The 17,454-nt window shown below is 34.7% G+C and overlaps 1 protein-coding gene and 1 long non-coding RNA gene across 6 annotated transcripts in view; one reads left to right on the top strand and one right to left on the bottom strand.

Moving 5' to 3' along the window:
• The window catches only part of Terb1 (telomere repeat binding bouquet formation protein 1), a 45,116-nt gene that overhangs the window by 7,812 nt on the left and 19,850 nt on the right, over positions 1 to 17,454 (top strand). For 3 of the 5 annotated variants that reach the window (XM_063247462.1, XM_063247460.1, XM_063247461.1), the window contains exons 3-11: positions 1,758 to 1,868; positions 2,046 to 2,174; positions 3,413 to 3,544; positions 4,688 to 4,748; positions 4,836 to 4,951; positions 5,051 to 5,173; positions 14,349 to 14,501; positions 15,724 to 15,855; positions 16,770 to 16,895. In XM_063247462.1, coding sequence (XP_063103532.1) covers positions 1,758 to 1,868; positions 2,046 to 2,174; positions 3,413 to 3,544; positions 4,688 to 4,748; positions 4,836 to 4,951; positions 5,051 to 5,173; positions 14,349 to 14,501; positions 15,724 to 15,855; positions 16,770 to 16,895 — 1,083 coding nt within the window. The remainder of the gene's footprint in view (positions 1 to 1,757; positions 1,869 to 2,045; positions 2,175 to 3,412; positions 3,545 to 4,687; positions 4,749 to 4,835; positions 4,952 to 5,050; positions 5,174 to 14,348; positions 14,502 to 15,723; positions 15,856 to 16,769; positions 16,896 to 17,454) is intronic. The other 2 variants (XM_063247464.1, XM_063247463.1) reach the window with 2 other exon arrangements.
• LOC134475765 (uncharacterized) lies at positions 5,778 to 12,035 on the bottom strand. Its single transcript, XR_010047003.1, has 2 exons — positions 11,456 to 12,035; positions 5,778 to 6,402 (listed from the first exon to the last, which is right to left on the bottom strand). It is a non-coding gene; the product is annotated as an uncharacterized LOC134475765 (long non-coding RNA).

Below are 17,454 nucleotides of genomic sequence, written 5' to 3'. Positions count from 1 at the left end.
TCAGATAGCTTACATTTTGGTAACTTTGACATATGTACATAGTTGTGCAAACATAAGGATAATCAAGATGATGACTATATCTTGTGTCCTTAAATAACCCTTCCCTCTGTTGTTTTCCAGTACTCATTCCCCAGGTAACCACTGATCTGTCTTCTTTTACTGTAGACTAGTTTGTATTTTTTCAATGATGGAGTTATATTGTATGTACTTTTTTCTGTCGTTTCTATCCCTCAGTGTATTTTGAGATGCATCCATGTTGCATGTAGAAGTTATTAATTCTTTTAAATTATAAGTAGTATCCCATTACAGTTTAGTTTCAGTGATTTATGTCTTTCAAGCAATTTGTCACCTATATCATTGATTTATAGGTAGGACATTATTTAAAATGCTCTTTTTTTATCTTTTGAGTTAGCTGTAGAATCTGTGATGATGCCATCTCTTTCATTCTTGATATTGGTGATTTGTATCTGTGCTTACTTTTTCCGAATCATTCTGGCTAGAGGTTAATTAATTGTGTTATCTTCTTAAAGAACTTGACTGTTTTCCTACTTTACTTATTTCAGGTTCATCTTTATAATAATTTTCCTTTCTTGCTTACTTTGGGGTTAATTTTCTCTTTTTTCTTGTTCATTTGATTTTTCAGTACTGGGGGCTTTAACCTGTGGGTGCTAGATCTTTTGACCATTTTAATTTTGTTGGTTTCATTTTGTTTGAGACAGGGTGCCACTATGCATTTCAGGGTGGTCTTGAACTCTGAGAGCTTCACCTGCCTCTGCCATCTGAGTGGCATTCCAGGTGTGCACCACCATGCTTAGCTTTTAGTTTTTGATATTGGCCCTTGCTAAATTGCCCATGCTGGCCTCAAACTTGTAATCCTCCTGCCTCAGTCTCCCAAGTAGCTGGGATTACTAGTCCCAGAACCCAGCTTATTTTACTAGTTTCCTAAAATGGAAACTGAAGTCTCCAATTTGAGACTTTTCTAATTTAGGTATTTACTGCTACACATTTCCTCCTAAATTCTGTTTCAGTAGCATCCTACAAATTTTGATATTTTACATTTTCATTTAGTTCCTCCTTCCCTCTCACTTTCCTTCCTTTTCATTCATCCCTGCCTCTTTAACTGACTTCCTTTCTTCATTTCTTCATTTGTTTTTCGGTGCTGGAATTAAATCCAGAGCCTTCAATCTGGGCTACATCCCTACCCCTTTTCAAAATTATTTAAGGATAGAGTTTTGCTAAGTTAACTGAGCTGGGTTCAAACTTATGATCTTCCTGGTTTGACCTCCCAGAGTGCTTTCATACCTGCTTTATTCAGTTTATTTCTAAATGGCAGGTATTTAAACCAGTGTAGCCTTACTTAAAGAGAATAATATTTGTATTATTCCTGTATTACACGAAAGGGGAGAACTAAAGGACTATATGAAATTTAAGTTCTTTTATTTAAAGAGTATCTTTCTCTTCATGCATCTTTATTGTTTGTTAGATTATGAAAGTAATATTTTTACAAATGTCATACCTTTCAATGAGGTGCAATAGTGTATGCCTGTAGTTCTAGCACTCAGGAGGCTGAGGCAGAATCATAAGTTTCAAGCTGGTCTGGGCTACCTAGAAAATTCAAGACCATCCTGGGCTATATAGAGAGAACCTGGCTCAAAAAAGAAACAAACAAATCAAACATGTAAGTAAAAAGTGGATTTTTAATGGTTAGTTTTTGAAAGAAAACTTTTAGTTTAAAATATGAAATTTTTCTTCTTCAGAAATGAAGACTGATCTGAATTTATTATTGGAGTGTCTGAAGTACCAAATGGACAACGCTTTATCACAAAAGGAAGCTTTGGTCACTATTTATTCAATTTGCCAACAAAACAGTAAGACATCATAGTAAATTTTTACTCATGGGTCTAGTATTTTAGCTCTATGACAGGTTAATTATGCAGAACTCTCATTTACTCTGTTATATTTTTCTTCTTTTTTTTTTTCAGAATAGCCTACACACACATCACCCACACACAATTTCTATTTTGTTTCATCTCTCCACCCTACAGGTGATGCAAGTATTTATTTTCGGGAAATTGGTGGTTTGATGTTTATAAAGAATCTTGCAAAGTCAAGTGAGCACAGCATGGTAAAAGAAGCAGCCTTATTCACTTTAGGAGCTATTGCAGAAAAAAATGGTAAAATACAAATTTTGTTATCCTTCAAGTATATGTTATATTTTACTCAAAAATAAGATTTTTGTTGTTTTTTGAGACAGTTTTACTATGTAGCCCAGGCTGGTCTTGAACTTGCAGCAGTCTTCCTGACTCAGCCTCCTAAGGACTGGGATTATAGGTATATGCCATCACACCTGGCTAATTTTAGAATTTAATTTCTTTTTTATGTATTTGATACTTTATCCAGATACTTACATCGAAGGATAAAGATAATGCACGATCAACTTACATATTTTGGGTACAAAAATTCATGTTGACAAGAACACTTTTCTACAATATACCTGAAATGAGGGTGAATTTAAACCATCAGTTTGTCCAACTAACTTTATATCTTTATAATTTCCTTAATTAAATATGTCTTCATCAACTTTTGAGGATCAAATTCTGACTAAGAATTGAGGGTACAAGGAAAAATAATCTAGACCTTCCCTTTGATATAGGAAGTGGAGAAAATGCTCCTTATAATACTGTCTTCAAATTATTATTTTTATTTTTCAGTGCTGGGATTGAACCCAGGGCCTAAGATATGTAAAAATGTGCTCTTCCATTGAGCTATACTCCAAATTATTTTTGTAAAATGTTGCCTATGTATCACATACACCAAAAAACTCAACTGTTGTGTAGGTATTATTATTTTTATTTTAGAAAGAAATTTGTCTTTGTCTCTCTCTGTCAGTCTCTCATTTGTTTTAAGATCTCACTGTGATACCCAGGAAGACCTCAAACTTGTAGTCTTTCTGCCTCAGCCTGTCAGTTAGTATTACAGGCATGTGCCACGGTACCTGGCTGAAATGCATTTTATTGCTTTAAAAAAGTAAAAAATATCACAAGTATTCTTTGTTCCTGTGTTTCTCAAAGCAGGTCCCTGAATTTTATTTATTTATTTATTTATTTGTTGTGTTTTCTTGCTCATCCTTTTGAAATTTTTTGTCTGATTTTATTTTTCACTGGAAATTTTAGGCAATCTTAATACATACTTTGCAGCCTAGATAAGTACTTTTGATTAAAATACCGCTGCTTTGGTCTGCTACTTAAGCATGTATCAGTTCATTACAAATTTTGTTGTATTTCTGGTGTATGTCAGTTAAATGAAATCTGATGGAGACCTATCCTTAGTTTGGCAACAATGCATTTTATTCACCATATTTTAAAATGTTTGTGCTAATGCTTTGAAATTAAAATTACATTTTATATTTCAGTTTACTGTCAGCAAAGTTTGTGTACTTCAGAGTTATTTGAAGAATTAACTTTGCTCTTATCTAATGATGATTCAAACACAAATTTGAAAAGAATGTCTGTCTATGTTATTTTGGTTCTGGTTTCAAATAATCGTAAGTACATTTTCTTATGAATGTTTAAAGTAATTTTAAATAGTAAATTGGAATATTCATTATGAAACCTTTTTTTCTAGTCTTTGTATCAGTGTCTTTTTTTTCAAATCTCATTAACTTCTTAGAAATAGTAGTTTTAGAAGAGGAATTAATAGCATACATTTAATCATTTGATGTTTACTTCAAAAAATAGTGAAGTGATTTACTTTTGGGGTTTGGGGTAATTTTAGATTTGCAGAAAAATTGTCACTGTAGTGTAGAATGTTCCCATATACCTCCTACCCAGAATAAAGTTACTTTTAAAAATTTTATAGCAAGGCATGGTGGTGCATACCTATAATCCTAGCACTTGGGAGGCTGAGGCAGGAGGATCATTGCAAGTTCAAGACCAGCCTGGGCTACAAAGTGAGCTCAAGGCCAGGTTGAACTACATAGTGAGACCCTGTCTCAAAAAAGACAAAAAAAATTTATTGGTATGTTTTACATATACGTAATGATAACATTCATCATAGAGATTTTGTACTTTTACATGATATATCTTGCTTCTTCTTTCCCCATTCCCCTCCCCTCCTTTCAATTCCCCCTCCTGATTCATAAAAACTTGGTTTCCATTTTTTTGTGTTCTCTTTTTTTCCCTTGTCCCTTTCTTCCTTTACTCCTCCTCCGTCCCTTTTTCTCTTTCCCACTTGAATATTTTCTTCTCATTTCCCAGTTTTACACTTTCAGTTTTTCTCATTGCTAAATCTTGGAAACTTCCCAAATCTCCATCAAATGATGAATGGATATTATTTTTTAACATTACTTTAGTTAAGTTGCTAGGCATTTAATTGCTTCTAAATTTACTTCTGCTATTTTGGAAAAACTAGAAAATACTGTATTTATTTTTCCCCTTGAGAGCATATTTTGATATTGTAATAGAGAATCATGATGCAAAATAATTGTTTCATAATTTTTATAGGAAAGTGCAAGATTGTTTTCTGTAATAATCTTGATTACAAATTTTTATGTCCTATAATTGTGTTATGGTTTCTAATACTTTTACATGGTTTAAAAGATAATTATTTATTAAAATACTACTTAAACGTTGCTTTACATTTCTTCAACACTATTGCAAAGTCATATGTAATTTATTGCTTTTTTAAGGAACTGGACAAACACTTGTGAGAGAAACAGGTTGTATTACAGTTTTGTCACAGTTGTTCAGGTAAGCAAATATAAATACCTTCTTGTTAATTACTCATTATTTAAGATCTTAATACATTTATATTAACTTTTCTTTTTAACCTAATAGGACAGTTTTTTCAAACTATGAGTTCAATTTGTCAGATAAAACTGTTTTCCAGAGGTATCAGTTGTGGTCTTCAGTATGTAGTACTCTATGTGTCTCTGTCAACAACCCTCAAAATGGTAATTATCTCAAATATTTAAATACAAAAATAAAAACAAGTGAAAACTGGTACTTTCAAAATGTCAAATTTAACATGATATACTTTAATCTCCTTGCAGATGAGAATCAAATGTTTTGCTGTTCACTTTTTCCACATGCTAATGAGTGGCTAATAAATTGCATGAAACCTGAGATAATTCGCCCTATTTGCTCATTTATTGGACTTACTCTTGCAAATAACAGTAAGTACTTACACTCTAGGAGGTAATACTTGAAATGCATTTTAAAGATAAATGAAAAGTATTTAATGAACTAATTGAATTAATAAGTTAATTTTATTCTAATTTGCTCAATTGAGATGCAATTATACTTTTTTTTTCTTTTTTTAATTGGTACCAGGGATTGAATTCACAACTGCCTGCTTGCAAGGCAGGCTCTTATGCCGCTGAGCTAAATCTCCAGCCCCGCATTTATACTTTTGAAGATAGGAAAACCTTAAGAATGAGTATTATTGGGAGGATGTTGGAAGATAGTGAAAGCAACATAGCTTTTTAATTTTCCCACGTAGCCTCAAAAGTAGAGCAACTAGATAGCAAAAGTAAAAAGTCACAGAGTGTGTGCTGTAACCACAGAAATTAATTTAGAAATAAGTAAAAATAACTAAAAGTCCTCAAATAACTGATAAAGACCAAAATTAGCAATATCAATATAAGCTCTGACATCACCATAGATCTTAACAGATACTAAAAGGATAATGAAATAGAAATAATATACTACAAAATTTAGCACTTTACATGAATTGGACAAATGCTTTGCAGAATATGAATTACCAAAGTTCACTCAAAAGATGCTCAAGTTACATGTATTTGCATTAAGGAAATATACATTTTATCTCTTTTTTTTCAATTTTGTTTTAAAGAGGGTAAAATTAAACACAACAAAACAGAACACAAGAAAGCAATGTGAGAGATGTAGATTTCAAAGCAAGACAACCAGAGATCTTCACTATCATATTGTCTCTTGTTTTCTTCCAAATAGTTGTCCATATCTTCATATACAGTGAATTCATACAAAACAACATAGAATAAAACTGATCCAAACAGAATGATGAAAGCATTTTAGGTCTTCAATGTCAGACAATAAGGAAATCAACAATGCTGTCATAGTGTCTCTCATTCTCTTCAAAATAGGTGTCCATACTTTCACATATGTTGAAATTAAACAAAACAAAACAGACTAAAATCACTCTGAACAAAGAATAATAGTATTGCTGGATTTCACATCATGACATTGCAGAATCAGCACTGGGTACCTTAGTGTCTTTTTCTTCAAAGTAGTTGTGCATTTCATCATGCATTATATAATCAGTTCTCATAAACTGTTTATAAGTTCTACGCATGCATGAGTCTCTACATGTATATCTATCCTTCTCTGTATAACAGAACAAATTCCTAGAAAATAGAACAAATTCCTAGAAAAAATGAAATGAAAAAGTCATAAAACCGCAATACAAGGTGACCTACAATGGTTACTATGTCTCTTGTTATCTTCCGTAGAATTGTCTATATCATCAGGCATAGTATAATTGAATATAGTAATACATACCAATATTAATAAAAACAAAACATTGGAGACATTACAAGACTTCAAAAGCAGGTAAAAATCAAACCAGAGTGAGTATCGTAGTGAATCTTGTCATCTTCTGTGTAGTTGCCTATGCTCTCAGACTTGATACTATCAGTCATAACAGATTCAAATAAAATCAATCAATACAAAACAGCAATCTAACAATCTAACATTTAAAAAAGATCAGTCATAATAAGACAGTGTAAGTTATACAGGACTTCAGATTAAGTTAATAGGAAAGTAAGGATGATTACCGTAATATATTCTGCTATTTTTGGGTTAGTTGTCTATGCCCTCAAATCTAGTACAAGTACACAAACTGGAACAGAATATAATCTGTATATTCAGAGTGGTGAGAATAATGTGGATTTTAAATCCACTATTTTTATTATTTTTTATTATGTGGATTTTAAATACACTATTAACAATATCCTCTGCCTTCCTTTTTAGACAATTCCTCCCCTTTTCATTCCCACAGGGTATACTGCGCATTTTGGGTCCCACCAACTCCCTCTGTTTTTAGATTAGGGGGGCAACCTTCTATTTACCTAAGTGGTTCCGAACCTTCTCACTCCTGGGTTTGATCTCAAGTTGTATTCCTTTATCTACAAAAGCCTCAAGGTTTTACTTCGTTATAGCTGAGTAGTTCTATATTGCACAAAAGTATCATGTCTTTTCCACCCTATCTGCAGGTGCTGGTTGAGTTGCCTCTATTTCTCCCTGGTTTCCTGTAACAGCATTGTCTTCTCATATTTGACTTTCAGTCCGTAAACCCTCTTTCAGGTTAATTGTATTTCCTATACAGAGCATCTCAATGGACCCCATCTCCTGGTCTACTCTGCCTGTGTTTCTTTTTTGTTAGTGTATCAGGGCCATCTGTGTTAGAGATTATAGCCAACCTTCTTTGCCTCATTTTTGCTATGCTATTTTTCTGCCATTGGTTGTCTACTTTTCTCCTTCATTCCACTGTTGCCCTGTTCATTGAAGCCTCTCTGCCACTGTTCCTGAAATCCTGGTATTTTTTTTCTCTCTCTCTAGAATGTTCTTCAGTCTTTTTTGTAGGGTTGGATTGGTGGTCATGAACTCTCCCAGTTCCTCTTTGTCATGGAGGCATCTTGTTTCTTCATTAATTTTGAGAGACAGTTTTGCAGGCTACATCAGTCTGGGCTGTTTCTTTCAAGGCTTGGAATACTTCACTCCAAGCTCTTCTTGATTTGATGGTTTGTGTCGAGAAGTCTGTCGTGATTTTGATGGGTTTTCCTTTATAGGTGATCTGTTTCTTTTCTCTGACAGCTTTTAATATTCTGTTCTTATGTTGAATTTCTGGGATCTTGATTATTGTATGTCTGAGTGTAGCTCTGTTTTGGTTGTAGGTGGCTGGAATTCTGTATGCCTCATTTATCTGAATATCATTTCTTTTTCCTATGCTTGGGAACTTTTCCTTAATTATTTCTGTGAATAGCCTTTGTATTTCATTTGTGTTTATGCTTCTTCACGCACATTTTTTATTCTTAAGTTATAGATCCTCTTGTCATCTTCTAGCCTTTGTATTGTTGCTGCCTGTTTCCTTTTTTTTTTTTTGGTAAGAGAACTTTCCTTTCATGATCATACGTTGCAAACCTATCTTCAAGTTTTGTTAATCTATCTCTAGTTTCTGTCAGGCAATTTTTCCAGCTTTCGATGGAGTTTTTAATTTCCTGGTAATCTCTTAGAATCTGTTTTATGTATTATAGATTTTCTTTATATTCACTGAATGTTTCTCTTCTTGTTTTGTGTTCCTCCATTCTTCCATCTGTGTCTTCTTGAGAGGTTCTTAGCATTTCTTTTACTAATCTTCTTATATCTTGCTTTACTTGAATTAATATTTGTTTTGAGCTCGTCTGTGATGTCACAAAGATATCTCTTTATGTCAGCTGATGCCATGTCTGACATTGCATGTTTGCTGCCCTCAATCTCTTCTGTATTTACCTCTCCTGGATCAACATTCACTGAGTTGGGGGCTGGGAGCTTTTTCTTATTTCTTTCTCTTGTTGTTTCCATACAGGTGTATAGTGGAGGTCCTAGCCCCTTTTCTTGTTGGCTATGGTTCTTTAGAAGCACGCTCGCTAGGGAGTTTGCTATTGGTCATTGAGGTGCAAGCAGGGGCACTGTATGCTGTCCCCTCCCCTCTGAGCCAGTCCACCAGTGGGGGCCTTCACCACTTTAGTGTGTGCTGTGTACAGAACCAGTTCTGGACATGTTCAGGGACAATTTTGGGTCCCGGCTAGGGGTATGACCCAGTCCAAGCAGATCCCACCAGTCTGCTCTGGGCAAGGAGCAACCAACTGAAGTCACTGCTGTTCCTTGTTTGTGCCTGTCCTGCCCAATTCCAGTATGTCGTCCAGTTGGTCACCCCTTTTCCGTGGGAGGGTCATTCTGAGCACTCACAGCGGGTTAGTGCAGGTTTCCACACTGGCTCTGTTCTCTGTTGGGCTCACCGACCCCCCAACTTCAGCGCAACTGGGGCTCCATTGGCCATCGCACCACGATCTCGAGTCTGGGCAGCTGTAGCAAGAGTGTTGTGGCCATGAATCTGGGCAGCTCTGATGGTTTCTCTACAACCAAGAGTTTGACTGGTTCCTTTCCCTTTAGTTTCTTCCTGGATCAAGAGGATCCATTTTCCTCCGTCTGGTCTTCTCCAGTATGTTTTATTCAGGCATCTGAACTATTTCTCTCAGGGAAGCTCTGTATTTTACTGCTTACTGATCTGCCATCTTTAACCCTCACTTCATTTTTATACATTGTGTCTCAATACACAGGGAATTCTAGGCCCTATTGATTTTTACTGGTGAATTCTACAAAAAAGTCTTAGAAAAAAAATAAATAGTTATATGTAAATTGTTTGTAGAAATAAAAATGGAAGAAACACTTCCCATCACATTCTATAGTGCATTATGTGCTATACCTAAACCAGATCCCAAAAAAAGACATTGTAAGAAGACTACAAGCAATTATCCCTTATGGACATAGAAATAAAAATTCTTAATGAGTATTAACCTTGGTTATGTAGGAAGTTCAAAACCAGTGTGGGCTACATGTGAGACCTTGTCTCAACAACAAAAACAACAAAAAAAGTGCTTAGTGAAATATTAACAAATTGAGTCTAACAATACAGAGAAAGGATAATACATTATGACCAAGTAGCATCTATCCTAGGAGTACAAGATTAAAAATTAAATTAGAAATTAAAATGAGAAAAGTCACCACCTTCACAAACTAAAAAAAAAAAAAAAAAAAAAAAGAACTATATATTATCTCAATAAATGCAGGAAAAGTGTTTAAAAATTCAAAATACACTTATGATAAGAACTCCTGTCAACTTAGAAGGGAACTTCCCTAACATGATGAAGGGCCTCTATACAATACTACAGTTTATATAATTGATGATGAAAGACCTAGTCCTTTTACATAAGACTGGGAAAAATGGAATGCTACTCTCACTACTTTAACATTTTACTGGGTGTCCAGTATAAAACAAGAAAATGAAGTTAAGTTGAACAGAAAGAAGAAATAATTATTTTTTCATAAGTGACATGATTGCCTAGGTAGAAAATCTAAAACTATTAGAACTAGTAGTTTCATAAGGTTATAGCAGTTTATACAAAGTCAGTTACTTCTGAATACTGCAACAAATAATTAGAAATATAAATAATCTTTTACAATAAAAACAAAAAGGTAAATACTTAGGGATAGAAGTATTTAATGAAGTATTTGCAATTCCTGTGTTGTATTTTTTCTGTGTTCTCCAAAGGTTCACTGAAGTCTTCAGTATGTGGCACTATTTGAAAGTAATACAACTTTTAAGGGATGGGTCTAGTGGAAGGAAGTTACATCTTTGGTGGTCTGCCTTTGAAGTGGATATTGGGACCCATGCCCCTTCTTTTCTCTCTGTGTGCCTCCCAGTTGTCAGTTTCCTCTGCCATACGTTTGCATCATGATTACACTGCTTTGCTGCAGTAGTGGAGCCACCTGATCATGGAGCTAACTGATCATGATCTGAGATTTCTGAAACTGAGCCAAAACATCAACCTTGCCTCCATGAGTTTTTATCTTAGGTATTTTGTTACAGTGAATGATGCAACTGTGTGTTCTGAAAACCGCAAAATATTACTGAAATAAAGAATATCAGGCTAGGGATAACTCAGCAAGCGTGAGGTTATAAATTTGATTCCTGCTACCAAAAAAAAAAAATCAAAAGGAAGCCAGATGTGGTGGCATATACTAGTAATCCCAGCACACAGGAGGTTGAAGTGGGAAGATAGCTGTGAGTTCAAGGCTAGCCTAGGCTACAACATGAGTTCAAGGTCAGTCTGAACTGCATAGTGAAATTGTCTCAAAAATAATAAATAAGTAAAGAGAGATATATAATGCTCATGAATTTTTGAGACTCAGCATTGTAAGAATGACACTTCTCAAATTGATCTCTAGCTTTCTGGCATTTTGCAATCAGAATCCCAGCAGGCTTTTCTGGTGTGGTGATTCTAAAAGTTACATGGAAATGCAATGAACATAAAATAATAAACTGTTTTTGAAAAAAGACAAAATGGTAGAACTTTTTTTTTTTTTTTTGTCTTTTTCCTTTTTATCGGTACCAGGGATTGAACTCACGACTGCCTGCTTGCAAGGCAGGTGCTTATGCCACTGAGCTAAATCCCCAGCCCCTAAAATGGTAGAACTTCTATTACCCGATTTCAGTAATAATCTATAATCAGAAAATTTTGGTGTAGATATAAACATTTAGATCAACGAAATAATGTAGCCCAGAAATAGGCTCATAAATACAATATATGGTTACTGATTTTTTACAAGAGTGTTGTATTAAGGTCAATTTAAAGAAGGAAAGATTTATTTTGGCTCACAGTTTCAGAGGCTTCTGTCCAGGTCACTTGGTCCCGTTGTTTCTAGGCTTGTGATAAGGTACTACGTCACGGCAGGGACCATGAAGTAGAGCACAGCTGCCCATCTCGTGATATCTGGGAGGCAGAAAGAGGGAACTTCTTTTATAATCAGTCCTTCCCCTAAAACCCAATGAGCTATGAATCTGTGAATAGATTCATCCTTCCAAAGGCCTGGCACCTGAAAACTTCTACACTGAGGACCAACCTTTCCATACATGAACTTTTGAGGTGCATTTAAGATCCAAACCATTGGGCCGGGATTTAGCTCAGCAGCTCAAGCACTTGCCTTGTAAGCTTCAGGCCATGAGTCGGTTTCCTAGTACCAAAAAAAAAAAAAAAAAAATCCGAACCATTACAGGTGTCATGGGAATTCTGTGGGGGGAAAGATAGTATTTTCAACTAATAGGTTAGAAAAAAAATAATATATGCGAAATATGAATTTCAACCCTTATGTCACATAATATGAAAAATATTATTTAAAATGACTTAGAGGCTTAAATATAAGAATAAAAAATATAAAACCAGATAAAAAACATAGAAAATCCTCACAACTTGGTATTGATAAATATTTCTTCAACACAAAAAGCATGATAAATGTAACTTCTCTGAAATTAAGATCTTTTGATCTTTAAAAGATACTATTAAAATGAGTCAAGCCATAGACTGGGAGGAAATATTTGAGAAATGTATATCTGATTAATAACTTGAACACAGAATATGTAAAGAGCTCTTGAAAACAACTATCAGATAAAAACAGCCTAATGATTAAAATGTGGGCCGCAGGCTCAGGGTGTAGCTCAATAGCAAAGCCCTTTAGCTAACAGTTTAAAAATGTGCAGTGGGCTGAGGGTATGGCTCAGTGAGCGAGCCTTTGCCTCACATATACAGGGGTATGGGTTTGATCCTCAGCACAACAAAATAAAAGTAGGCAAAATACTTGAACAGATACTGTGCAAAGAAAATGTGAATATAAATAAACACTTGAAAAATGCTTAAAAGCATTGTCATCAGAAAAATTCAAGCTAAAATGCTTCTGAGACACTACAACCCACCTACTAGCATAAGTAAAAGTAAAAAAGACTGATAATGTTAAATGAGGCAAAGATATGTACCAATTGGAACTTTGGTACATTGCTGATTTATATCTGTATTCAGGTATTTAAAACAAATACTCAGGTTTTACATGCAGAATATTATATCTCTGAAATTCTAATAATTGGGATCTATTTGCATAATATCTTGACATTTCCTGTTTTTCTAAATGACAACTCAGTTGAGGAATAATCACAGGATTTCATTATTCTCAGCAAGCTGGTATAAAATACAAATTAGAAGAAATCTGAAATCTTTAATATACCAATATGAACTAGAATATTTTGCTTATAAGCCTGAAATTTTGTTGCTTAGGCTGTAACCAAGGATCTTTATAATCCAGGGCGATTGTCACCTAAGCACTTAAAAACACATACTTTTTGTGGGGCTAAGAGTATAGCACAGTGATAGAGCTCTTCTGTACCATACGTAAGACTGAGTTTGAGCCCATACTCTCCAAAACAAACTCCTTCTTTATTTTTATCTTATTTATGTATATATTTATTTGTTTGGGGATGGGTACTGGAAATTGAACTCAGGATCTTGCACTTGCCAAACTCCTTTATTTTTATTTTATTTATATATTTATTTGTTTGGGGATGGGTACTAGAAATTGAACTCAGGATCTTGCACTTGCCATAAAATACATTTTAGTAAAGAAGCTGTTTTGGAGTCTCTGTAATATTGGAAATGTTTGCTTATCCTTAAATAATGTTTCCTTACAGTTTTTCAGGTGTATAAAATTTGTGATGTGATATTTGTAGATTATTAATATCTTTGTTTTGTTGAGCAATATGCAAATTAATTCTTGCCTTTTTGTGTATGATCTTGGGGATTAATCTGGGAGTTCTCTAATATGAACTATTTCCCCAGACTTTATTTTAGCCTCTTGCTAAATTTCCCAGGCTGCCATTGAATTTTTCAGTTCCCTTGCCTTTGCTTTCCTAGTAGCTGAGATTATAGATGTGTGGCTCTGTGCCTGGATGATTTTTGCTTTTAAATCATCTTGGCTTTAATTTGTAGAACTAGGCTAACCTGGAAAAACAGATTTGTGGCAGAATTATAACTAGACCACATATTTATTTTATATAATCTGATTTCTATGATAAGGGCTATGAAGACTATTAACTATAGACCTGTGGAATATTTCCCCATCAGAATCATTTCAACAAGGAACAAAGGCTTTAGACTTGAAAAACATGTGTCTGTCACTGGACCTGTGCTTAAAATATTGCTCAGTAATAATCTTCTTAAAGTAGAAAGAATTACATGTAAATAGAACAGTGAGATATGTGGTTTTAAAACAGTTAATAATTTGCCCTTTTGTAGATTTTAGCAATCCACGGAATAAGTTATGCTGGAATTCAGAAAATCAACAGTTTGTTAATTTCAGTGCCAAGCAGCCAACCATGGTGGCACATAGCTGTAATTCTGCACTCAGGAGGCTGAGATAGGAATGTAGTGACAAGTTCAAAGCCAGCCTGGGGGACATGCTGAGTTTAAGGCCAGCCTGAACTGTATAGTGAGACCTTGTCTGAAAAAAGCAACAACAAAAAATTAATACTAACCTACATGAATGAATCTATTCTTTAAAACTATATTAATGCACAGATAAAGATTAGATTTTTTAATTCTTTAATTTTGGGACTTTTAGTAAGTATTTGAAAAGTCTAGTTAATGGTATATTTGGTGCACATTAATTGAATGAAATCATATGCTGGCCTTGTTTGACACTAATAGTTCTGCTATTTTATTCCCTAAGCTTATGTTCAGAAATACTTTATATCTGTGGGTGGACTGGATATATTGTCTCAAGTTCTTGTACAGCTGGAATCTGATTCACACAAGACTCCTTCCAGTGCTAAGCTTGCAGTGATGGTTACAAAGACAATGGATGCATGTATTGCTGATAATCGTGAGTGAAAAATTCTTGTTAGTTTTTTAAAACTGAATTTTGTTTGCGTTCAGCATGGTGAGTGTTGAAAAGATAGATTAAACACTACGATAAATTAGACTTTAAGCTTCTCATCAAGTGGAAAGGAACTTTAGAAATTTCTTTCCCCACATCATGGAAGTTATAATTTTCCTATGAGTTCATATCTAGGCCTTCTGACTCCAAGTCTAACTTGATAATCTGTAAATCTTTATAATACAAGACTCTATTGGCAATCACAAATAACTGAAAAAGTAGTTTAAAAAAAGTAGTGATGGAGTGCCTGTTATGTGCTTAGCTCCAGAGAGAAAATTTATCAAGGCAAAATCCTTTAAGGAATCCACAAACCTATTCTTGGCACCAATATTGTTAGACTCTGGGTGAACTCTAGTAAAAGTCCTATGAGGCGAAGATGGCTTAAAATAATGGAATTCTTAAATTGGGCGTGGTGGCTCAGGCCTATAATCCCAGCACTCCAGTGGCTGAGGTGGGAGGATCTTTGCGAGTTTGAGACCAGCCTGGGCTACTAAGTGAGCTCAAGGCCAGCCTGAATTACATAGGGAGACCCCAGTTAATTATGTTTGATTGTATCTTTAACATTAGCACAAGTTGAACATGATGGCTCATGCCTATAATCTTAGCACTTGGGTGTCCTGAGACAGAAGGATTACCTCGAGTTCAGGCCAGCCTGACAAGACCCTGTCTCAAAAAAAAAAAAACCAACATCAGCAGAACCATGATCAGTTAAGAGACTATTTTAATATTAGGCAGGATTTGATTATGTAGATAGGTCTTTGCTATTAGTATCCAATGTGGATAAGAAGAGATGTGTAAGATAAAAGTGAATATACTCAGCTTTTAAGAAGATGGTATTACTTTGCATTTACATCATTGTACAGAACCAAAAACTTGCTTTGGGGCCAGAGATTTAGTTGAGCAGACCCAGCACTTGCCTAGTAAGTGCAAAGATGTGAGTTTGATTACTGGTACCAAAAAAAAAAAATCGCTTTGGGGGGATTATTATAGTAAGCCATCTTATTACAATGAGTTTATATTAACACATATGTGCTCATATATATTAGATATTATATATGTGTATTAGATATTATATATTTAATACTCTTTCTGGATAAGGGCTGAAAAACATATGTATATTTATAAGTTTTAAATTGTACTTACTATTTTTTCTGTTTTATACTAATAGCTACTTTTGGAGTGGTATTGTCCAAGTACTGCATTGTTTCAAAACTTCTGGCGTTACTGCCTCATGAAAGTCTGGATTCAACAGAAAAATTTAGCATCATTCTTGCTCTTGGTCATTGCACAGAGGATTGTGGTTAAGTATGGGTTTATGTAGTGTGCTTATTAAAACAGTAGTAAAATATATGTTTGGTTTTTTTCCCTGTGGTTATATGAAAGTATGACTTAGTCATTAAAGTATTTCTTTCTCCCAGGCATTTAGGACCCAACGAGTTATTTTAATTCTGCATCCTCCTTCATTCATTGTATTCAGTTGGTCGTTAAGAATTATGGTTCTACTCCTTTTGTCCTTTTTTATCACTTTCTATCCATTGCCTGTGTTACCCTCTTAATTTAGGCACTCAACTCTGGGCACTTTCACCAAGATTACTGTAATAGCTACCTCCCTATGCTCTGTGCTTGTTTCCTCATCCTCCTACTCCTTTTTTTTGCTTTTTGGTTTTTTGAGACAGAGTCTCACTCTGTAGTACAGGCTGCCCTTTAACTCACTATGTAGCCCAGGCTGGTCTTGTGCTCAGCAGCAGTCCTCCTGCCTCAGTGTCTCAAGTGGTGTGATTATAGGCATGTACCACCACATATGATTGTTGTACCTTTTTTCAAACCAAGTAAGGGCAGTTTGTTCACTTTTTTTTTTTTTTGTACTGGGAATTGAACTCAAGACCTCATGCTTGCCAGGCAGGCACTGTGCTGCTGACCTATCTCCCTAGCCCTAGTTTGGTTATTCTTAGTGACGCATGGTTAAGAGTAATCTGTGGGGCTGGGGATTTAGCTCAGTGGCATAAGCACCTGCCTTGCAAGCATGCGGTTGTGAGTTTGATCCCCGGTACCAATAAAAAAAAAAAAAAAGAGTAATTTGGCTACATCTCAGAAATTATTACTTATTTCTCTATTTTTAAAAAATTAAAACTATGTGATTATCCCGAAGATTATTGCCTCATAGTTTACAATGAAATAGTTGTCTTCTATTTTAACTTTACATATATTTTCCAGAGGAAAATCAGTATGACCTTTTTAAAAACAATGGTCTTCCACTCATGATACAAGCTTTAACTGAATCTCAGAATGAGGAACTAAACAAAGCTGCCACTTTTGTGCTTCACAACTGCAAAAAAATTAGTAAGTTTACTTTTATATAAGAAAATGGCAACTATAGTTTATAAAAAGAATTTATATCTGTTCCAATAAGCCAGGTCCTGTTAGCCTCCAGGTTCTTCTTATACTTGAAAAACAGAGTATATAATTTAGATATAAAATCTGGGGTACTTTCAGCATGTACAAATAGCAACAGTAGAGAGAATTCACTTATTTTGTGCCATGTGGCCAGATTTAGTTTTTAGGATATAAGAATTGAGAGTAATTTATTACTAAATCATAATATATAAGACATTCACATATTTATTTAAAATATGCTAAAATGTTATGTGGTAGGCAGTGTGCTGGGCATTGGGAATACAGTTATAAAAACATGTACTCAGCTTAGTTTAACTACATAAATATACACCAATATAAAATTTTTAGAATGAGGTTATATATTACTATAAATTGACTTGAGGGAAGCCAGGATGCTAGGGCACACATGTAATCCCAGCACATGGAGGCTGAGTCAGAAGAATCAAAAAAGTTCACGTATAGGGGGCTGGGGATTTAGCTCAGTGGCATAAGCACCTGCCTTGCA

The sequence above is a fragment of the Cavia porcellus genome, unplaced genomic scaffold, assembly GCF_034190915.1.
Source record: "Cavia porcellus strain 051 isolate PalLab524CR breed Dunkin Hartley unplaced genomic scaffold, mCavPor4.1 scaffold_4, whole genome shotgun sequence".
In the NCBI taxonomy this organism is placed as follows: Eukaryota; Metazoa; Chordata; class Mammalia; order Rodentia; family Caviidae; genus Cavia; species Cavia porcellus.
The sequence above is the reverse complement of the archived record's forward strand: the minus strand, read 5'-3'. Positions and strand labels throughout refer to the sequence as shown.